General features: G+C 34.9%; 3 protein-coding genes across 5 annotated transcripts in view; all 3 read right to left on the bottom strand.

Moving 5' to 3' along the window:
• The window catches only part of LOC141448590 (uncharacterized), a 61,386-nt gene extending 47,270 nt beyond the window's left edge, over window positions 1-14,116 (bottom strand). For both annotated transcript variants that reach the window (XM_074117048.1, XM_074117051.1), the window contains exon 1: window positions 13,422-14,116. The gene's annotated coding sequence lies outside the window, so the exon portion shown is untranslated. The remainder of the gene's footprint in view (window positions 1-13,421) is intronic.
• Window positions 1,036-6,209, bottom strand: LOC141448592 (uncharacterized). The gene has a single exon (XM_074117060.1). It carries the CDS (start codon window positions 3,456-3,458, stop codon window positions 1,164-1,166), a length of 2,295 nt encoding a protein of 764 aa, XP_073973161.1. The 5' UTR covers window positions 3,459-6,209; the 3' UTR covers window positions 1,036-1,163.
• A 3,276-nt stretch (window positions 14,117-17,392) lies between the features above and the next one.
• LOC141448595 (uncharacterized) lies at window positions 17,393-24,170 on the bottom strand. 2 transcript variants are annotated; one of them, XM_074117062.1, is made up of 2 exons: window positions 24,035-24,170; window positions 17,393-18,470 (listed from the first exon to the last, which is right to left on the bottom strand). In XM_074117062.1, exons 1-2 carry the CDS (start codon window positions 24,159-24,161, stop codon window positions 17,896-17,898), a joined length of 702 nt encoding a protein of 233 aa, XP_073973163.1. In that variant the 5' UTR covers window positions 24,162-24,170; the 3' UTR covers window positions 17,393-17,895. The 2 variants fall into 2 exon arrangements, with proteins under 2 accessions (XP_073973163.1, XP_073973164.1); XM_074117063.1 differs by having other exon boundaries at window positions 17,393-18,467.
• Window positions 24,171-24,186: the final 16 nt, after the last annotated feature.

Here is a 24,186-nt window from a genome sequence, read left to right as displayed (position 1 = left end):
ATAAATATCTTTAATCGAATTGTGTCCAGTAAAAGATGGTAGTTATAATTTTTTGTAAACACTAAACTAAGATTAATATAAATTCATAATGATTGCGAGAAAATTCTTTTTTTTAAACAAAAAAAAAACGGAGAAATCGATTCAGTAAAGTGATAATTTGATCGATTTTGCCTAAAACCTTATTGTGGCAATCACCTTTAAACACCTAAGTAAAATATTACGGTATTTGAGTTACGGGGGACACCCAAACAATCATTTATAAAAATCACCTTAAAACGGATATACTTCCGGTGAATATTCAAAAATCATTACGAATAAAATATCATTTCTTACTTCCGGTTAAAATAAAAATTTTAAAAAAAGTTGAATGTTTTCAGTTTATAAATTTGTTAACACCTCAAGTCTTGATCTGCAAAGTAATTTCCATTATATTTTAAAAGTAAACAAAAATGATAACATTTAAATCTTGACCATAGAAAAATTTAACAAAATTGTTTTTAACAATTTTAACGTGATTGTCGGAAAGTTAAGGGCACATAAAATATGTAGTTCAAAATACTGAACAGTCGGCATTATTTGATATTTTAAAGAAAGTGAGAAAAACAACTGAAATATATACTATTTTCTGTTAGGTACAAAAGTGTTTCTATCAAATTATAGAGGCTTTGGAAAAATCTATAGTGAACAAATTACATGACTATCTCTTAGTACCTCTCCGCACTACGTAGTACTTAGTACTACGAATATTTGAGTCACAATAACCGGCTGAAGAGGTTCGACCGCCAAGTTTGCGCCATGCTCTATGGCGGATGCAGCGAACGAAATAGAAATTAAGAGTTTCCGGTGAGTTACAGTTATTGAGCTGGTTAACTCATCAGGCTATTGTGAGCAATTTTTTTATGAACCCAGGGGACCTCAAATTGTTATTTTCGGTGAGAACTCGTAGAAAGTGCAATTACTTACCTAGTAAAGTACAAGAGATAGGCAGGTTTCTACATGAAATAGGCAGGTTTTTACAAGTAAAAAAAAAAGAAATAAAAAATAAAATTTTTATTTAATTATATAATGAAAAAATTGAAAAGATATTATTATAACCGAAAGAAGAATTAACTTGGTATTAACTTCAGATAACTTCAATTCCAGTGCCGGAGGCCACCGCCGTCTCAAATATACTTGAACTCCGATCGTTTTTCGGCAAACTTACAAGTGATCTTCTCGTCCAGTTCTGGAATCTCCTTGAGTAGTCCAGGATTTATGGTGCACATGGCCAGCGAGTTCAGTCTGTCCAACGAGGATGTAGGTGTACCTTTCAAGAATCTCTGTACCATTTCCAATGTTGAAAAACATCTTTCTTTCTCATTGGTCGGCATGGGTATGGTGATCACAATGTGCAACAGTTTTAACAGTTCAGAGAATATTTGCTTGTAGTTTTTGTGTTCAATAAAGAAGAGAAGATTTGTTAAGGTGTTCAATGATTTGAATTCACTACGTTTATACAAGAGGAATAACTCGGTTTTGAGTTTCTCCTTGTTCAACTGGCGGAATTCTTTGACCACATCGTACAGCATAACATCCGGCATGACTTCCGAATAAATGTGGAAGAATTCAAAGTTGACCAAAAGACTTGCGCTTAGATGGGCCACAGTTTGGAATCTATATTTGATCTGTTTTTTGACGGCAGTTAGCATGGACTTTTCTGCATGTTTAACCTTTCTTCGTGGTCTTTTCGCGAGTGGTTCATCATCGTCTTCGCTTTTCGCCAGTTCATCATCTTCACTTTTTGGCGGTTCCATTTTGATGCCAAACGTATGTTCTTCTAGGATGATTTCTTCTAGATTTCCTGGCTGTTCGTTGATCTCTGTTTTCACTCGGGTAAGTTGTTGAATTGTTGGCCATTTCTCTGAGTATTCATCCTCATCTTCTGAATCCTCTTCCTCGTCTTCATCTTCATCAGAGAGTATGGGTTTTTGCTCAAAGGAATTCGAGCTATCACTGCCAATAATACCATTCAAGTCTTCCTGTAGTTGTTCTGAAAACTGTTCTAAAAGAGTGTTAACATTGGCACGATTTCCGTGTGTTTTACTATAGACAATGCTAACATGATTGGAAATTATACTGAAAATATTCAACCAGTGAAGGAATTCTTGATCTTTAAACAATCTGAGTAGATTTCCGGCAATCTGTATAGTATTATCATCAAGACAACGTTTCTCAATTTCGCCTAAACATCGAATAAAATGTTCCCTCTCTTTGTACACAGTGTAGATGCTGATAAAGTTATCAACAACGATTTTTGGCAAGTGTTTATTCAAGATTTCATTGAATTTATCATTTCTATAGACTGGATTAATAAAATAATCATTAATTTGTGCAATATTCGCGTGAAATATCCTTGCTCTGGTTATGAAACTTGTGGTACGTTTCAAGATTAAATCTAAACTATTTGCATAACTGTGCACAAATATGGCGTTCGGATAATGACTACGCACCAGTTCCTGCACTTTGCACATAATATTGCCACCATCATAGGATTGTGAGATCAGTTTTTCCGGTGTATGTCCAATGAGCGGATCTAGTTGTCCTAGTATGCAATCGGCGATACATTCCGCGATCCAATTTCTGGGATTTAGAAAACACCAAAAATGTTCACAAAGCGCTCCGTCATGAATGTAACGAATAATTAGCACTAATTTAACGCTGTGATTTCCGCTTACGTCAACAACACAATCGCACTCAAAAGAGATAAACTGTGAATTTCTGATTCGTTCAATTATCTCTTCACGACAAACCTCATCAATTGAGCATAGTATTTCACTTTGTAGAGTGTTTATTGATGATTTAAATGATGGATTCATGGTAATATGGTGTTTTAAAGCGTAATCAAGATCGACAACAAAATCAATTAATTTATCGTAAACATTTATTGAGTTTTGATCAGATTGTTGTAGATTTAATTCTAACGTTGTATAGAATTTAACGCAATCAATTAATTTTTTCAAAATCACTCGATTTTCATTCACCTGTTCATTATGTGAACATTTACTCTCTTTATACTGTTTGCTCAAGTCAACATAATTGGAGAAAAGATTCTGCAATTCTAATACACAATTCATATGATCTATGTTCACTTCATGTTTTCTAATTTTCTCAAATAGATGTTTAACGTCATCAATACCTGTGTGAATCCACGGTGTATTCGGTCGCATCCGGTCACCGTACAGAATGCACGGGAAACAATAGAATGCTCTGGTCAGTTCACATGCGCAGATCCATTCGTTTTTCTTATAGATATCCGAGGTATGTATCCTGCGGATAAATGTACGACTTTCTTTGGCCTTGACTTCGCTCTTTTCCACAATGAAAATCGGCATAGGTCGTCCAGCGTTTTTAATCTGTAGTTTTTCCTCGTTGGACAAAGTTGTGAACTGGACTTCTTTTAAGTATTGCACAGAATTCATCGCTAATCCCCGGTAAAAAAAAAAATATATATACAGGGCTACAAAAGGTAATCACGGATTTCCACAAGATAACCTTACACTTAGCACGGTAACTCGGCGCACACTAAAGCGCGCCCAACAACAATTCACTCCCACTACTTTCCCTTTAATGTGAAAAGGTCATTGGTAGGAGGAGTAGTGGGAGAATTGCCAGTTATGGAAGGGATGTTATAGATGGTGCTCTGAACTCTAGGAGCGGCCTTCTAGATTAGAAACAGTCTTGCCATCTGCCTCTAATGGTCCTGCTGGCATCGTTAGGGTTTTTTTTTTTTTTTTTTTTTTTTTTTTTACGCCGTCATCTTTTCCAGCCCACATTCCAGAGAGGGTATCCAATTCTGCCGCAGCGTTCTATTTATTTTTTATTTTATTTTTTTATAGAGTAATAAAAAATAATAAATAAGCGAGTCACTGTACTTTACTTAATTGCAATATAATTTTTTAATCAATAACCCACAACTGCCATATAAACTTTTACTTCTAAGGGACAAGAGTATGACGGAAGTGTCAAATATGGATTCACCGGTAAAGAGTACAAATACGGTGTGCATCGCCGCAATGAAGATTATGAAGCGCAAATTAAACTTTCATCAAATCAAATTTCTTCAAACAGCTTCGTCAAATTCGCCATTTTTATGTATTAGGCCTATCGCTTTGAACCTTTTTTTGGGGGGGGGAACGGAAATCAGTTTATTTTCTGGGAAAGCTGTGGCACTTTCTTTAACAGTATCATTTTATTGACTTTTTTTTTTCTTTGCTCTCATACAGTCTTCAGTAAGTGGAAAATGTTAATTCCAAATTTTCACCGAAAGTAGCCGATTTGAGGTCCCTAAGTTAGTAAACGTGGTTTTCTTTTTTTAAAATTAGCGTGTATGTGGTGCCAAACAAAAAAAAGCAAAACTGGGATCGATTCCCCGGTGTCTAGGCCTTGGATTTTATTTAATAGTTAATATGAGAAATTTATAGTAAAGTATGTTAGGCGGTTAAGAGACTAGGACCCGCAATGCTAAGATGTATTGTTGGTTTAGTGGGTTCGATTCCCCCGGTGTCTAGGCCTTGGATTTTATTTAATAGTTAATATGAGAAATTTATAGTAAAGTATGTTAGGCGGTTAAGAGACTAGACCCGCAATGCTAAGATGTATTGTTGGTTTAGTGGGTTCGATTCCTCGTGTCTAGGCCTTGGATTTTATTTAATAGTTAATATGAGAAATTTGTAGTAAAGTATGTTAGGCGGTTAAGAGACTAGACCCGCAATGCTAGGATGTATTGATGGTTTAGTGGGTTCGGTTTTTTTTACTAACAGAAGAGCTTCAAAAAGGTTTTAGTCGAACTCAGTCAGCCAGTCGTACACACTACTTATTTTCAGTATTTTAACAATTTTCTCAGAAATGACTCCCATCAATTTTATTGAAACATCGTTTTGGTGTTTACAAATGTTTTATTTGAAACATTATTTCCGGAAAAATTCGTTTAGGGATGTTTCTAAGAGAGAAAATGAGTGGATCTTTTCCACTAGGGTCTTTTCTTTGAAATGAGTCGTTGAAACTCATAAATTATTCTTTCTTAAATTGTACTTTCTAACTCAATGGGTTGTTCGCATTTTTCCTGAGATTACCTGGATGTAGCCCCTAGGATTGTCTGGTTATGTGCCCAATTTATTTATGATTTTATTCCTAGAAACATTAGTTTTGGGATATTCCCTGGAGGAGAGACTGTTGTCGGCTTCCCAATATGGGATTTACAAATTGCTTAAAGGTAAGATGTCACAAATGTTCAAGAGTTTTTTTTTCAAGAAAAACTAGTCAGTTATAGTATCTTGAGAATGGCAGTCAATAGTTACACCAAGTGTTTCAATTTTTCAATGATTTCACGGACCACACACACATTATCTTGTGACATATTTTCAACCCAATTTCCTTGAAATGAAGGCGTGCAATCAGACACGTCAATAACATTCTCGCCATGTTTATCATACAATTATATAACGCATTTATTTATTTTGCTAACAAACAAATTAAGATAGTTTTTTTTGCTAAAATATATGTAAAGTGCCGAACAAAAGTTCACTACATACGCCACAATATTTCGGGAATTTTCTAAATAAAGAATTATTGGAGTAAAAATGTGATTTAAACATTTGTAACTATTGTTACTAAATATATATATGAGAGATGAAAAGACCTCTGCCATCTCCCATTGCATGAAAAATAAAAAGATCGGAGTTCATGCCTGAACAAAAGTCCACATACAGAATTGATACATTCAATATTATAATAATACTTACTAGTTAGGGTGGGTAAATCTTAATATTTACAAATTTATTAGTTTTAGTTGAAACGTGAATATAGGCGGATCTGAGTTAGTTAAGAATTTATTATTATTTAAAAATGGTTCACCAAAGAAAGGAAATTCCTGTGTCAGAACGCAGATTAATAGTTAAATTAAATAATCAAGGATTTTCATATCGTAACATTGCAAACATTATTCAAAGAAGCCACGCGAGATATCCTTTCCCACCGAGATAAAAGACAAATTTTTCAGGGTGGATGCAGACTTTTGTTCGGCACTGTACATGTATATTCTTTTATAATTTTAAGACGCATTCCAGCATTTATGCCCTGGACATCTACAGCGACACCCATCCCCTTCTCCTAATCGAATTTTTCTTGGAAGTATTATTCAAATAATTGGATTCGAAACATGACTGTACATTATTTTCTAAGAAGAGAAACTTTTTCTGACTCAAAAGACGACAAAAATGATTGCGCAAAGTTGACGTCAATTTAAACAAATATTTAAACATTAAAAAAATTAATTTACGTCAATTATAAATTTAAGACAAGAAAAAAATCATTTTTTTTTTTTATTACGGTCATTATCTCGAGATTAAATACTAAATAATTTATCTAAATATATTTTACAGGTGAATAGTGAAGGTGTGGCACTGGAATCACTCGGAAGTACGAGAACACCGAACCTACGCACGTACACTAAAGGCAAAACAAAAGTAGAATTGCTATCACCGCCTTTATTCTTTAACTGAATAATTTTCTTAATTTCAAAAATATTCCTAAAAAGGCAGCATTGAATACGAAAACGTTAGATTTCAATGGTTTCCTGTTATATTTGAATGGCCGGAATTGGCAGAATTTGTTTATTTTTTGACGTAAATGCATATTAAAGTATAAAAAAACATTAATTTTGACGAATTTAATTTTTCAATTTTTAGTTAATTGTATATGTTTTAAATAAATAGAAGATATTTCATTATTTTACACAATAATAAGGGTTATGTTTTGTTTACTTTTGTTAGAAGTTATATTCTTTTGTTCGTTCTGTTGTTTTCTTTTGTATAGGCTATCATTTACTTTGTTTATAAATTTTTTAAAAATATGTTAAAGGTTAAAAGTTTTTGTTTTTGGTTTAAAGTTTAATCAGAGTATTCTTTTTGTTAAAACAACTCTACAGACGGACACATGTCCATGTAGATGTGTTTTTGTAAAATATAATGTGAATTTGTAAATATTTATTGATTATTTTTTAAATAAACACAATTATTATTATTTAATGATTTAAGGCGCGTCAACATCTTAGGTTATTGTTTTCTCTACAATTAGATGAAGAAATCATTCTGATGAATTGGAAGAGAGAATTAAAGGTTTGAAAATTGAAGGTATTTGCAAACCTCCAAAATTTAACCCTCTATATCTCATTAACTATTATAACTAAAACATTGCTATTTATGTCAGTTATAGACCTTTGTTTCCTCTACAATTGGGTAAAGAAATCATTGAATTCTGATGAACAGGAAGACAGATATACAGGTTGGAAATTTGAGGGTATTTGCAAACCTCCAAAATTTAACCCTCTATATCTCAGTAACTACTTTTTTTTTAATGATTTAAGGCACGTCAATATCTAAGGTTATTGGCGCCCGGGAGCTTTTTTCAGTGCACTGCCGGCCTCCGGACAGTGTTCTCTCTCGTTATAGACAACACTGTCCATCACCGGACAGTGAGCTGTAAGAAGCTCCTAGGAAGAGAAAATCTAAGCGTCAGCAGCTGGATTCGAACCCGGGAGCTCCGCGTGGGAGTCCAGTACGCTAACAGCATAGCTAATCCCTTCCCTCACAATTATTATTATTCCTAATAAACGATCATTACGAAATAATACAAATTGGTTTCCAGGGTATACTAAATAAATCTTAAATAATTCCTTATTTTGGAGTAAGGCGATTTCATTTGAAAATTTTGTATAAATCTACAATTTTTACCGGAAACATTTCTCCTCCCCCCGAAAATGATGTACTTATGTGAGGGGGGAATGAGTGGGTGGGGTGTTATTGAGTTCGAACTCCGGGAATAGTAGCAAGGGAAAGAGGTGTGGGTTCACGCTGTGTGTGTGTTTTTTTTAAAATTAAATCTCTCCAAGATCAACTGGAGCTTTCTAGATCATCCTCTCAGAGATGAAAATAACTTCCAAACTGTAGGAGACGCATGTTATACCCGAGCCAAAAAAGAAAAAAAGACCATTTGCATTCCGGTCAACCCATCGCAGCTGGCTTTATCTGCATTTTATGGCAGTCATGCTCCCGAGTACAGGACCGGCCGGCCCCCTTTTTTCCTTCGGCCCGGAGTTCAGACCCTAACTCTCCTTGGTGGTCATTCTGGCCTGGCCCCCACCACTACCCAGCGCCAAGGCTATCCCTCATAGGCTGCACACTGGGAGAGAGAGACGCTCCCACAACAGCAGAACCGCCCCGGCTAGCCAGAGGGTCCAGCCACTTTCACCCCTCGGGGTGGGGAACATCAACAACAACAACAACCTCGCCAACTAACGGGGTATCCGCTTCAAACCGGATTCAACATCAAATTGGAATGTTTAAAAAAAGGGGTGGCGAGCGGAACACAAGGGATTCTCAACTTCCCTTGATTTTATTAATATATATTTTTTGTTAAAATCACATCTTCAGGGGGAGCAAACGTTGGGGTTGCATTTATCATTTAAAAAAGAAACAACACTGTAGTTAATTCTCACCATCTTTTCCCGTCACCCCTTACGTAAGTAAATAGTTATGAAATATAAAATTAGGTGCAAAAAAGATATTAAAACAAGAACAAGATCAACAAAAATTCACTGAAAACTCCGTTTTTCCTCAATGTTTTTCCCGAAATCCACTAGATCTACGAAATTGTAAAAAAAAATTATTCCTGTAAATGAGGAAATGCCCTTTATTTTTTAAAGAAAATTCGGGGATTTTTATCCTTTACGGGAAAAGAGAGAAAAAAAATATCGAAAGTTGGGTGATTTTCAACGTCTTGCAGTTTATCACCGCATACAAACTCCTTCTATCGGACAGTTTAAGTCCTGGTTTTGGTGACGTGGACGGAGGCGACTAACAAACATACTTTACTTTAAATTTCTCATATTAACCATTAAATAAAATCCAAGACCTAGACCAGGGGGAATCGAACCCACTAAACCAACAATACATCTTAGCATTGCGGGTCTAGTCTCTTAACCGCCTAACATACTTTACTGTAAATTTCTCATATTAACCATTAAATAAAATCCAAGACCTAGACACTGGGGGAATTGAACCCACTAAACCAACAATACATCTTAGCGTTGCGGGTCTAGTCTCTTAACCGCTCGGCTACCGTGTCACGCGAAGAACTAGATCTTAAAAACAATAAAATGGATAATTTCAAGGCCAGCGCTATATTTTCCACGGCGTTAAACGTACCCGCAATCAGTAGCAACTTCAAATTACCTCTTAATGCGGCATTCCTTAAAGGATTTCTTTCCCTCAAGTTGCTTTGTCAAATTGTCATTTTGACCGTAATTTCGAAACTACTTTAGTTCTACATTAGTTTTAAACTACTTCACCGAGTCGAACGGCGGCGTATCACAGCTAGCGAAATCTGACCGCAGCGCGAGCGAAATAAAGCATGTTGACCATGCTTGGACGAAGTATGTCTTTAAGTATCAACAGTTCGCCATCACTAATTTAGGTGCTGCTATGAGATGAACATTTAGGTCGATCGAAAAACCAGAAAAATAATTTTTCTAAGTCGATTTAATTTTTTTTCAGGGGACTTTTGTGCCCTCGATAGTGGCTAATCTAAAGCCAATTTTCCTTTGCGATTGGTCAGATTTTCTTTACTTTAAATTCCCTCCTCCCATAAAGAGATTTTTTTCACATATTAGTGTTTTGTGTGTTTAACAAAACTCCAAAAATAGAGAAAATCGATGTTAGCCCAAATCGATATCAATTGTTTTTAGGATGCCTTCCGGCGGTTATGCGGCAATAAGATTTTTTTCAACTAAATTTACTAACCGGAAATGCCACTTTCATAAATATGTGTTCACAATTTTTTTGTTTTTGTTTTTGAAAAAACAGTTCTAACGTTTTTCTATTGTAATATTTGTGAATCTATTACTTGGAAAGATTCAACATTTTTCTAGGGAAAATCCCTCTGGAGCGGTTATGGAGGTGGGATGGAAGGTTTAGGCTTCCCTCCGAGGTCAAACAAAAAAAGTAAATAAAATATGTAGTTCACGAACAAAAGTAGTAGAAAATCGCTTGGACGGAAGTAGCTTTAACAAAATAAATTTTTTAAGGTTAAAAAAAATAAATAAATTCCTGAATTGCCCCCAAAAAAGGAAGTCGTATTTTGTCAAAAAAAAAAATTAAGGCGCTTCAACTTCTCAGAGATTATTGGCGCCCACAGCGCTTTTTCTCAGGGCACTTCCGGTCTCTGGATAGTCCAATCAATATTAACGCTAGAATTTTTAGTAAACAAGGAATGAAGAAGGAATGAGAGAGTTCCTTCCCCTTAAGAATTGGAAAAAAGAACAACGTTCTTACATGAAAATTAATCTCAGCATATTCTAGATTAGATTAAACGAGGTTTATTAAAATTAAACCCTTTTTTATGTTATTGTTTTTGTCCATTTCCTAGTCAATTAATCAAAAATATTTCAATTCAATATCATACAGTGATTTTAGGTTAAAAAAAACAATTGTGTAACAAAAGACTATCTTATCGCCAACAGTAAAAAGAAAAAAAATAAATGATTATGTACGTTATCTGAAATAGAATAATGTTAAAAATATATCACTTGAACACGAAACATTCAGTTCATTATTCATAATTGAAACTAAAATAATAATATGTAATAATAATTCTCTAAGGGAAGGGATTAGCTATGGCGGTTAGCGTACTGGACTCCCACGCGGAGGTCCCGGATTCGAATCCAGCTGCTGACCCTTAGATTTTCTCTACCTAGGGAGCTTCTTACAGCTCACTGTCCGGTGATGGTCACAGTGTTGTCTGTAACGAGAGAACACTGTCCGGAGGCCGGCAGTGCACTGGAAAAAAAGCTCCGGGCGCCAATAACCTTAGTGGTTGTCAGCGCCTTAAATCATTAAAAAATAAAAATAAACTATAATCCCCTGGTGGACCCGTACCATTTCTCTTACAGAAATTTCTTACAATTGTAATTTAGGAACTTTTACATTCCTATATTGGGGGGGGGGGAGGAAATAGGAAGTGACGCAAAATCGTGTTGATTTTCAATCATTTTTAGACGATTGTGAAATGTGGTCTAAGTTTAATTTTCTTTTTAAAGAAGCATTTCCGTTATATTACGAGAATTTTTCATTTAAAAAAAAATAATAATAAATAAACAAATTTTAATAATTTAATGGAATTAGTTGAAAAAAAAATAACTGTTATTTTTTTAAAAGTATACTTTAAAAAATTTAAATTATTTTGTAGATAAAACTAGTCACGAGTTAAAAACTCGTAAAAATTATTATAAATAATAATTTTAGAGGAGACTCTTTAATTTCAGCCCACTTCCGGTGAAACTAATTTTCTTTTTCCCCCGCAAAAAAAAACATAATTGACAAAATTCACGGCATCCCAAAATGAAATAATCACATTTTAAATTTCTGGTGTTGCCACAAAAAACTACTTCAACAATTTCAGCGGACTTAAAAACATGAACTTCCGGTTGGCTAAGAAAAGGAAAACTCCAAAAAATAAAATAAAATCAATAAAAATACGAAATAAATAACATTTACTTCCTTTTACGTTCTTTGGCGGCAACACGCGTGATATTTTAGAATAACATTCACCAAATATTAATTTCAAATTTTACCTACTTCCGTTCAATTATAATTTTTTTTTTCTCTCTAAACTTTATTTAATAAATAAATTATTTTTTAATAATTTAAATTGTCATAAAAATTTTGTAAAATTTCTCTAACTGCGTAATTCCATGTAATCAAAAAAACAAAAATCTATGTTCACAGAAAATAAATTGATAAAAAAGAAAAACTTACGTAATAATTGAAAAGAAACCGAAAACATTCTTAGAGAACAAAAACCGGATGTTTATAAAAAAAGAAAAAGAAGAATAATATCGATGTTTGACGAAACGCATGCACCGATCATGTATCGCCACAAGCAGTAAGATGATACCCATATAAGTGGACACACCAAAACACTATGAGATGTGTATGTGGGTTACCTTAACTAAATAATATAAGATTTTAAAAAATATACAGACGTAGTATCACGGAATATTTCTCACCGATAGCTTGTGCTATTTCACAATTAGATGTTTTAAAAAAAAATTTAAAATGATAAATTTGAAAGTTATTTAAATTTTCAAATCAAAGAATAATTGCAGTTAAATCTAGGGGGGGTGGTTAATAATTTTGTTTGTAAAAAAACAAATTTAAATGCACATTGTAGTCGTCAATTACCGACAATTGACGAGATATTTTGTATGTTCCACTTTTTACAAACCAATATATATTTTTTTTCAATCATCTTTTTCAACTCAATCTTATGATGGTAAGAAAATGTAGATAAAATAATTAAAGGTACCCCCCGCTTAAAAATATGAGGAATACCTTAGATACCCATCTCGATTTTAGAGTCTACGTCAATATGACTTTTTCACGTAAACGGCAACAAACGATTGTTTTAATCCACGATTAAATTTATTATTAATGATATATTTCTGCTTTGAAATCGTTTTTATTAATCAACCCAATCAAATTTTAGTTCTCCAACCAACTTAAATCCTAAGAACTTAAAATCGATCTTGACACCATAAATTATTTGGCATTTTTTTTTTTTTAATTTTCATTAATTTATTGCCTAAAGTCAGAAGTAATATTTCATGTTCAGAGAAGTATTGCTTAAAAAGTTATGTGGATTATAAATTAATATATTTATTAATTTATTTAAAAGACTTAAGTCTAATCACCCAATCCTTGAAATAATGGGGGGGAAAAAAATTCAAGTCCTGTTTCTTTCAAAGATTTTCGTGAAATTATCATTGTTTTTTTCGTATAAATGAACACTTCCGAAGTGAGTTCAAATAATAGTACAACATATTTTTGGTTAAAAGAAATAAAAAAGAAAACTGCTAAAGTTACAAGAATAATGGTCAAAGATACAAAAATTTGGTGGTGGTAATAGTATTAAATTAATTTCCCCTACCAAGACACAGAAAAACAATCGCATCTTTAATTAAAAAAACAGCTGGTGTTTTGTTTACTGTTACTAAATTAATTTTTGTAGTATTTATTTTTATTTTTTAGTAAAATTAATTTTATAAGAATATTTTTTAATTTTTATTAACAACTAATTACTTTTTTTCGCTGAACATTTTGTGATTCTTTTTTCGATCAAATTGCTTTTATTTTTTGGTCGAAGTTTTTGGGGGCGGGTAAAGTTTGTTTTTATTTCTTTTTTAATGGTTAGATTAAATTTAAATAATGATGCTTGGATGACTACTACGAAAAATTTTAAAAAAAATATTAAAAATTAAAATACGAGTTAGAAAAAAAAAATAATTATAATTTTAGGGCAGTGGTGCTCAACAACAGATAATACTTTACCTCGTGCTTTTTTTTATTTGATAGGCTTTTAGGATGAGCTCTGGCTGAAGTTGGGTGGAGAGGGAAGCCTTTAACCCCCTACCATGATCCTCTTGTATGACGTAGTAGTAGGCGATGTGGTGGGGAGCACAGTAAGTGAGAGAGTAGTGGGAGGAATTGAGCCTTAAATAAAACAAAAAAAAAAAAAATCTAAAACGACAGGTAGGCCACCTAGTGGCTTAATCCAGCACTACTCACCCATACACTGAAAACACTTTACTATAATTACACGCGCACACTCTGAGAAAACCTCGGCTCTCCGCACTCACTCACTCTCTCTCTATCACTGTGTCCAGAGCTTCTCCTCTCTTGCCCCTCACTGGTTGGCTGGTGGGCGGGTGTGGGTAAATCTTCTGTCTCAGTCACTCTCGGTAGGTTCTGCCAAAGACCACTAACCTTGTCGCTCTCTCTCACTCACTGACTCTGTCTGTCTGTGTGTGTGTGTGTGTATGAGGTCCACGTGGTTTCTCTCCCCTCTCTTTGTCACACTCTCCAGTCACATAACACAGAGGCGCTCCTCTCCTCGCTCCTCCTCTTTGCACACATACACAGGCGCGTATACAAAACAGCCACCGCGGCCCCAGTTGCTCCGGAGAGATGTTGTTGGTATAGACAGGCTGCGAAGAATGAGCGGCCATGTTGATTGTTGCCATCCACCATCGGGTACGAGACTTGCCGAGCGCCAGCGTGCCACAACACCTCCCACCATACTGCCATACTCTCTATCCCCTCCACTTTTCTCTTCTCGTGCGTTCCTTCAGATAGGGGAAAAAAAATAATAAAATTTCTGAAGCTGCGTTCTACCATCGACTCTCCGAAAAAAAAATTTAATATCTATATTTATAACTTGAAATGAAAGCTTTTCACTTCGAATTTTAACAATTTTCATGGAAAGAAAATTAAAAAATTCTGTTGAGAACACACTCACGACTTAATCAAGATTCAAAAGCAAAAATTTTCTTCTTACATCGAACATTCGAGTTGTGTTTAACTCTCATCAACTTAATTATTTTATATTTTTCAGGCGGGGCTTGACGTCCAACTACCAATTAGGTGTCGCGGACGGAGGCGACTAGCAAACGTACTTTACTATAAATTTCTCATCTCATATTAACCATTAAATAAAATCCAAGGCTTAGACACCGGGAATCGAACCCACTAAACCAACAATACCTCTTAGCATTGCGGGTCTAGTCTCTAAACCGCTCGGCTACCGAGGCGCTTATAATTATTCTATACAATCATACATTACATACACTGAAATACATCCACAAAATAGCCACCTACCTACAAAAACAATTAAAAAATACAATTGTGATTTGTTTTAGAGGGAAGAACACTCTACTGCTCGCCTGGAATTCTGGGCAAGTCCCTTGAAACTTGATTTAATTTCAAGTTTTTAAGCCTTAAAATGTACCTTGTATTTGTAACTGGGCTAAACAAGCGAAGGTTTGGCTGTTGTTTACCTATTCTACTTGTAAGTATTCGCCGGAAATACAGTCTTAAGGCCACCAAAACGGAAATGTAGTTTTTGCGAATTATCAAAACATTTTATAAAATTAAAAAATCATGAATAGCTGCGAATATATTCAACGCATTCCAGCATTTCTGACTAAATATCGAAACAGGTAACTTTTTGGCATGAATTTAATTACCCCTCTCCCTCCCGCGGAAAATGCAAATGACTCAGAGGGAAAGCTTCCCTCACTCCTCTGCGATGAGTTTTCCTGGGAAAATGCATTTGATAAGTTGTAAAGACCTAGACACGGAGTTAAAAGAAAATTATTGGCGTTCCGATTCAGAAATAGATATCGATAAATATCGATTCAGTACAGTAGCACTTCCAATTGGCTGATTTTATCTAAAAAAAAAAAACTGACATTCATATTTGATATTGGAAAGTGAATTAAATATCAGTTTTGAAGTTCGATTTTGCTGTTTTTGAGTTCGCTTAGCCATGCCCAAATACTTTTTTATTTTGTATCAAGAACTCATTAGAGCATCGTTTCCCAACCTTTTTTGGCTCGCGTACCACTTGGTGGTACTACATCATGCTAAATTGTACCACTTCGTAAAAATGATAGCATTTCGTGTTTGTTATTCCGAGTGGGTTATTTTATTATTATATTATAATTATCTTCATTTGTATAGAGATAACAATGTATCTGTTACAAAGGAGTTCATGTACACTTTATAAACTTTGTAAAGTGTAAGATCTTAGTTTTAAAACTATTTTTAAATAGTTAATAAATTGCTTACATATTTTTCTCTTCAAAATTATTAATTAATTTACAAAGTTCTTCTTTAGGATTATTATATTTGTGCCCAAATCTTCTAAATTAATTTCTTTTAAGCATTCAACTACCTGTAAGTACCAATTAAATTTAATGTTGCTTGGATAGAGCTTACTCATTATAATCAGTCTCTTTAAGCAGATTTTTGTACATAGTCATTTTTCTTTTATTGATAATGATGTAAGCTTTTCCTAAATTTTCTTTATAGAAGGGGGTTTTGAAATCTAATTATCATTTGTGTTTTCGGGTTTTGGGAAAATACTCCATGAAAGACAATTTTAATCCTGTTAAATGTGCTATTATATTTTCTAGTATATCTTGAGACAGACCAACCTTATTACTGTGAACATATTAACAACTTTACTGTATAATATTATTAATTAAAATAATTTTTATGTATTATAGAGAAAAAACGTTTCTATGATATTTTTATGATTTAATTTTGTATGTCCGCCATTATTGATTATTTTTCGTGTACACAGGTTAGGAAACGCTGCATTAGACAATTAAAACGTATATTAACGGCGAAAATCGATGTTTGAATATTAGACAAGATCTTATGAATTGCTCATTGCTAGCACAGCATGAGAAAACGTTGTGAGGTACTCATATGACCTCTTTCCACTAACTGTAACGTCACATATATTTGTTGTTTTTTTCATAAATAAATCAGCAAAAAAAATTATTTTGCATGTTTAACAATTTCGTCATAGCTGCCGAAACAAGCATTTCCGTAAGTGGGACAGTGAGGAAAAATATTTCCTTTAACTGCGCAATTCATATTTGCAATGCAATTTTTTTTTTTTTCTTGTCCATGAGACCTAGATATTGAGCTATTCATGAGCATTGACTAACCTTAGATGACTAGTATATTATATGTTGCAAGTCTCCTGCAGCCTCCAAGACAGCGGAAGTGCACGATCTTTCCGCTAGCATGCTGTCCGAGATTGTCTTCCGCACCCGTCAAAGGGAGAGCGTCGTACGTCCATGTCACCAAATCGTAGGGATGACCAAAAATTCAAAAACTTGTTCGCTAACAGCCTACGAGCGGTTAATTCCTAATTGAAATAGTCTCTTTTTTTTACTCACTCCCGCTAATTGATGGAAGTATTGCGATCGTGCATTTTCTGTATCGAATTCTCACCGGAAATAACCCTTTTTTTTGTGGCCGGTCTTCTGCAACCTCCGGAAATAGTATACGTCTTTGTTGCGCCGGCCCTAATTCAAACAACGAAACCTCTCAGGTTGTTCAAACTTTATATTTCGAATGAGTTTTGCCTAGTGAGACCAGATGCGAAGTTAATGGCCAAAATCTCGCAAAAAGCGGAAATAGCACTTTGAGCTTTACTCGACAATTAGTCACGAAGTTACAATAATTAGATTTCTTGGAGGGGAACGAATCGAAAGCTAAAGATTTATCATCCAGCGTTTTTTTTAAAAAAAGATACATTAGAAATACCAACAGATCATGTTCTTAAAATCACTTTTAAGTCACATATGACGTCAAAATCGCTATTTCCGGTAAAAACCCATTTTTGAAGTCTTGGGCATGATCGCAATACTTACTTCCGGAGTATATACTCACTTCCTGATTCCTAGATCTGTGGAAGAGAAGCTTGGTTACCTTTAAAATAAGACTTTTTTTGTTCTTACATGTACTTTTTACTAAACAATCTTACAAAGGACAAATATACATTTTACTTGATTCATTATAGTCATAATTCGGTGTAGATGCCACGTTTACTTCCGAGTTCTTCGAGCACAGCCAAACACTGAACAGAGGATGAGGGCGGGTGTATTGGTTTGGAAGCGTGGTTTTGTAATTGGGGGAGGATCCGGTTTGAATCCCGCGTGTTAGACAAAATGCTGGTAACCAAATAAGGGCTTCTGCCCTCGTCCAGGATATCTAATTGGTAGATGGACGTCAAGAAAGGGAATGAAAATAAAATGACGAGTTAACACACTAAAACATTGGGAAGATGATGGATGAGTCGGCACATCCAACCAGAAGATGATGAGTCGCCACAACCAATTAGAAGATGATGAATCTTTGCTACAAAGCTGAGTCACCCGGAGAAGACTCAGTGGAATGGTCTGTCTTTGATTGTACAGAGTCCCCCCGCAGAAAAGAGCGCAGCTGTTCACTGCGCAGAACTTGATCGACTCTGTGATATCTCCTGCAATAGAATCTCTTGGAATCGTGTCCGTACACGCAGCTGTTGAATTTGGTCCAGGCACTTGAAGTAAGGCAACAGCGATCTCAGAAAGAGGAAATTCTCATCTTCAGACTTTTCATAAAGGGCCAGCTTCTTGGACTCGATGTCTAACTTTCTTTGCTCCAGATCTGTGTCCTGTCGTTGTCTCTTCCTATGGGAATATGATTGCACCGGCACCGGCGACAATGAAGGCGGTGCTAGCAATTCTGAAACATCAATCCCAGGATTGGTGTATTGTTCTTCTTCTTCTTCTTCTTCAACGTCGTCCATCTCTTCGCGACTAGATGGATTTTGTTCATCAACCAACGGTAGATTTCCCTGTACGTAACCTCTCGGGATAACCGTATCCTTTAGGAACAGCATACTAGTGAAATACTGCCATCTACCTGAATAACTGTCAGCACATTCTTGAGCATCTCCTGTTCTGGATTTGGTACATTTTTTCAGCTCTTTGATGAACTGATCGCGTAAATTTCTCCATTTCTTTTTGGCATCTTCTTCTGAAACACAACACAAAGAGAAAGAACAATTAGATTGGCAACCCTGCTGTGAAACATTCAAATACTTTCTCATATGGTTCTAGCAGCCCTGATAGTTTCTCGAGCCCGAGAACCGCAATTATACGAATTCTCAATCATTCAAGAATCATTCAAATGAAATGTTTATCTGATCAAATAGAAGCTACAGTATGTCATCTACGTACGTAAATGTTATCTGATCAAATAGAAGCTACAATATGTCATCTACGTACGTAAATGTTATCTGATCAAATAGAAGCTACAGTATGTCATCTACGTACAAAAAACGGATTCTTTAAAGGGCTACTTCCGGCTGAGAGGTTACGATCGCTAAGTTACAGGAAGTAAAAAAATTTGGCGCGAACCCTCAAAACATGCATTTTACTCAATTAAATTTTCTTGAGACTTGCAATTTGTACTGAAAAGACAGGTTGATTTCAATATTCTATATTTTCACATAAAAACGGAAACCATTTACGGAAAAAACAAAAATCGATAAATAACTGAATAATCGATTCACGAGAGTTATTTGCTCAACATATTTTCTCTTATCTATTTTTATGGCGGTGCGGTATTCTCTTTTTGAAATAGAATATTCATTTAATGTTTCCTGATTAAAAGAGTTCTGTTTACAATTCTTTAGCATGCTTTTAACTTTTTGTTTTGCTTGCAAACAATCTGCAGCAAACAAAAGTTTTATTTTCAAAACTTTTGTAATCATTCATCTACTTAATTGTTTTGTTTACTAACAAACATTCCAGAATTTACCATTAAGTAGTGCATACTAGTGACAAAATACTGAGCCATATCCAATACATTATCAAACTCAAAGTTAATCTCATTAAATTCATTAGTTAGCTTTTTAAACTGCTGTAAATTGGTGTTATTTCTTATAACAACTTGCTTTGAGAAAGTAAGCTTTCTTATTATTTTGAGATAAGCGTTTTGGACATGCCTGAGATAAACTTAAATGTGCAAAGATTGTGATCCGAACAACTAGCGCTATTAATAACTTTAAAATCATTTATCAAGTAAGCAATACCTACTCGTATATTACACCAAACTAGATCTCTAACATTGCATCCTTGTGTTTTAATACGAGGGTCGTTTGAAAAGTCCGTGCAAAGTCAGAGAGATAGCACTACTGGCGCGTATCGAGGTTATGTTTAGTTAGTAGCATCTCTTGGAAGAACACACACCAAGTTTCAACCAGATCGGTCTATTTCTTTGTGTTTGGCATTCGTTTGAATCGAGGAAGTCGAGTGATTTTCAAAAAATGGACGAAAAAGAATTTCGTGTGTTGATTAAACACTACTTTATGGAAGGCAAAACGCCTCAGGAGACTAAAGAGAAGCTTGATAAACATTATGGTGACTCTGCACCTTCGATTAGAACAGTTTATAAGTGGTTTCAAAATTTTCGGAGTGGCCATATGGGCACAAGTGACGCTGAACGTTCTGGACGCCCTGTTGAGGTTACTACTCCAGAAATAATTGATAAAATCCATGATATGGTGATGGATGACAGAAGAGTGAAGGTGCGTGAGATTGCTAGTGCTGTGGGCATCTCGAATGAACGGGTACATAATATTTTGCATCAACATTTGGACATGACAAAGCTATCCGCAAGATGGGTGCCGCGATTGCTCACGCTTGACCAAAAACGAAATCGTGTGAAGTGTTGCAAGGACGGTTTGCAGCTGTTCCAGAAGAATCCGCAGGACTTTAAGCGTCGTTTCGTCACTGTGGATGAAACATGGATACATCACTACACACCTGAGACCAAAGAACAATCTAAACAATGGGTTACCAAGGGGGAATCTGCGCCAAAAAAGGCGAAGACCGTTCCTTCGGCCGGAAAGATTATGGCGACTGTCTTTTGGGATTCGCAAGGAATAATCCTCATCGACTATCTGGAAAAGGGTAAAACTATTACAGGTGCATATTATTCATCGTTATTGGACCGTTTGAAAACCGAGCTGCAAGAAAAACGCCCACGATTGGCCCACAAGAAAAGTCCTTTTCCATCACGACAACACACCAGCTCACACCTCAGCAGTTGTGGTTGCAAAATTAATGGAAATAGGGTTCCAACTCGTTTCACATCCCCCCCCTATTCTCCAGACTTGGCTCCCTCGGACTACTATTTGTTCCCCAATATGAAGAAATGGCTGGAGGGAAAAAGATTTTATTCAAACGAGGAGGTGATTGCAGAAACGAATGGCTATTTTTCAGACTTGGACAAATCCTATTATTGGGAAGGGATCAACAAACTAGAGCAGCGTTGGACGAAGTGTATAAGCCTAAAAGCAGACTATGTTGAAAAATAAAAAAGGTTTACCCCAAAAAATTAAGTAGTTTTTATTTTTGCTCGGACTTTTCAAACGACCCTCGTATACGTAAAATTAGCTACCCGATCACTAATAGAACGGCCGTTACAGAGAAACCATCCAAATTTTTCCATTAGTTCAACTAGCAAGCTCCCTCTTTTATTTACTACAGAATCATAGCTTTCTCTTCTTCTGGAAATTCGAAAACTTCCAAACACTTCGTCATCAATAAAGTTAAGTAGCCCTATTCTCGAATTGTAGTCTCCCCCAAGTATAATGTGATGATTATTATAGTTATGCATGAGATGATACAAATCATCATAGAGAGAATCAATAATCTTTTTATCTGAGGGACTAGGCTTTAAGTAAACTACCCCAATAATCAAATCAATACTTACTACTGTAATTTTAAAAACACAATAAATATTCTTTACATCTTTCTACTTTACAGATAGACAAAAAATTTGCTTTTTAAATAAGATCATTAAACCTCCCGAGGCCCTTTACCCTTTACAGCTAGTTTAGTAGCACTTGAAATACAAACATTATAACATTATAATCTTTTAGAAATTCTGGCAAAGCTATCTTATCTTGGTGAAGCCAAGTTTCAGTGAAACAAATAATATCTAACCTTCTCAAATCAGAAACTTCCTTCCTAGACAGATTGGATAAATGGCAGGAAATCCATTTAGATTCCAGAATCCACACTCTAGATGGCAATAGTTTTTTCTCCAGTATCCTGTTGTGAAAAGAGATGATATTCGGCAGTGTTCGGGTTGATGTTGGTAGGTTTCCTCGAAGACAATCCCTCGTACTGTATTCCTAATTTGTCTGTAGGTAAGGTTTTCCTTGAAAAAAGGTTTTAAGGATCCCGATGCTGAGTTGAACTTCTAATTTTTCTTTTCTTTTTTCTTTTTTTTAGAAGCAGCAGAACCTTGGGATCGAACAGAAGAGTCCGTTTCAGGGTCAGATTCTGATGCTGGAATATTCTGTGTTGGGAAATACTTCGGATTGATATACTAGGTCAGTGGTCGGCAAAGTGCGGCTCCAGAGCCGCATGTGGCTCTTTGGCTCCTTAAGTGCGGCTCTGGCACGAATATCCACGGAAGGCGCAATAATATTTTCATAAAAAAAAAAGACTTGGTAAGAAAAAAATTACATCTTATTTTGATAAATTAAAATTCTTCTATAAATCGAGAACATGTATAATTTTTTGTTTAAGTTAAAAGATAGATAGGTAATTAAAATCTTATATTGTTGTGAAAATACGTAACGAACATCGAGTTTAATTTTATTAGTTTTCGTAAACGTAAACACAAACCATGGACAAGCTACCGGCTGAGATTGTTCGTATGTTATAGCAGGTTTCAGGAATTTAAAAACAGCAGAGCAAACTTTAGCATTTGTCAAAAATCCTCTTAATGCTACGATAACCGAGTTGAAATTTTCTCCTTTTGAAATTGACATTGGTAGCTTTGAAATACAATTGCTGGATTTAAAAAAACAAGGAGATATGGCGCTCTAAATTCGAACGTCTTTGTGTTGAATTGGAAATATTGGAGAAGAAAAAAATGTGATTTTAGTTCACAACACAAGTGGGGTCTGCTTTGAATGACCTGGAGAAGGAAGACATGATCATTTTCAACGTTTGGGAATAGTATTCCTGACTCTTAAGATCAGCTGAAAAAGCTCGCGTTTGCTGTTCTTTCCCTTTTCGGTTCTATATATGCGAGCAATCTTTTTCAAGCATGAACATTATCAAGAGTAAACTGAGAAGTCGTCTTATTGATGAGAACTTGGAATCATGCCTAAAATTAAAAACAACAACATACAAACCTGACTTACTCAAACTTTCCAAGGAGATGCAAGCACATTGTTCGCATTAATAAATATTTATTATGTATGAAATTTAGTATTATTTAGTGTACTACTTATTTAGTGTTATAAAAGTTTACTAAACAAGCAGATTTGGCTCCCAATTTTTTTTTTTAAATTGTTGTAATGTTCATATTTGGCTCTTTGGCTAATAAGTTTGCCGACCACTGCCCTAGGCCATTAACTGATCGAATATACCTTGGGGAGGATGTTTCAGAATACTTACATCACAAATATTTTAGAATTTCTAGACCAGGCTCTAAACAAGTTTCCTTCTTTGACCAATAATTTTGCCCGCTTGAGCAGTGAATAGCTTGTAAGGGGACAGAAATTCATTTATATATATATTGGAGATTTTTTTCCGTAAATCCAAGAAGTTCACAGTTTATTTTGTCTATATTTAACTTGACAGCTTTAAGGAATGCTGCTTTAGGCGATTTTTTTTACAAATTTAACTAATATAGATGGCTCCAGCGTATTAGTCCTTCTCCGACTACGATAAATTCCATCCACCATTTCTTCATCAAAAGGAAATTCTATTTCTTTGGCAACCGTTTTCCTATAAGACATTAACTCTTCGTTTCTACCTGAAGGTATATTATCGAGTTTAACTGTATTCTGGTAAAATTGGAGCAATCAGTTACCACTCGTTGCAATTCGACAATTTTTTTGCTCCAGTTGATATTTTCAGTTTTCAATTCTTAAAGTTGTTTACCTCTATTTCTTATCAAGTTTTGTTAAAAAATTATCAGTTTCTTTTTTAATTGTATTTAAATCAGAATTCATTTTATCAAGCTCTGTGAGAATTGTAGCAAGCGCATGCCCACTGCCGGCACTAGCTCCAGTACTCATACTGTATGTGTTTGGGTCGCTAAATAAACTATGGACTGTAAATAAATTCAGAACTATTTTAAACACTTTGTTCAGAACGATTTTTTTCTTTTAATACTTTTACCAGCACCGGAAAAATTATGTCCACTAGCCCAAAAAAAGAATTTGTGGTTTCACTGATATAAAATTCACGAACATAAACTGAATATATAACCTTCAAAAACTGGAAAAAAAAAAATGAAGAGCACTATTTTGTACGTCTTTACTCTACGAAACCTCAAGGCCAACTCTGCATGTAATTGATATTAATATTACTCTAAATAGAGAAGGTTACTCAGAGGTTGTAGAAAATATTAGTGCTTAATAAGTATACTGAAACTTAAAGAAAGCTGATAAAAAGCGGTACTTCCGTTTAACACGAACTTTTAACGGCTTGTATAATAAAGTTAAGTTAAGACACAAAACCACTTCATTCTAAAAGATACTTTTAAAAAATTTGTGTATAACCTACTTGAAAAACTAGTACACTCAGCTACAGATTCCCATTCCTTGTCCACGGCCAACCGATGATTGTACAAAGGATTCAATTTGTTCCATAGCACGTTCCTTTTCTGTATTTCACTAATAAAAACGTCCATGTTGGCACGTTGGCGTCCGCACGAT

The sequence above is a fragment of the Rhodnius prolixus genome, unplaced genomic scaffold, assembly GCF_049639745.1.
Source record: "Rhodnius prolixus isolate KJV_2025 unplaced genomic scaffold, Rpr scaffold_2, whole genome shotgun sequence".
In the NCBI taxonomy this organism is placed as follows: domain Eukaryota; kingdom Metazoa; phylum Arthropoda; class Insecta; order Hemiptera; family Reduviidae; genus Rhodnius; species Rhodnius prolixus.
This window is presented reverse-complemented; position numbering and strand designations above follow the sequence as displayed.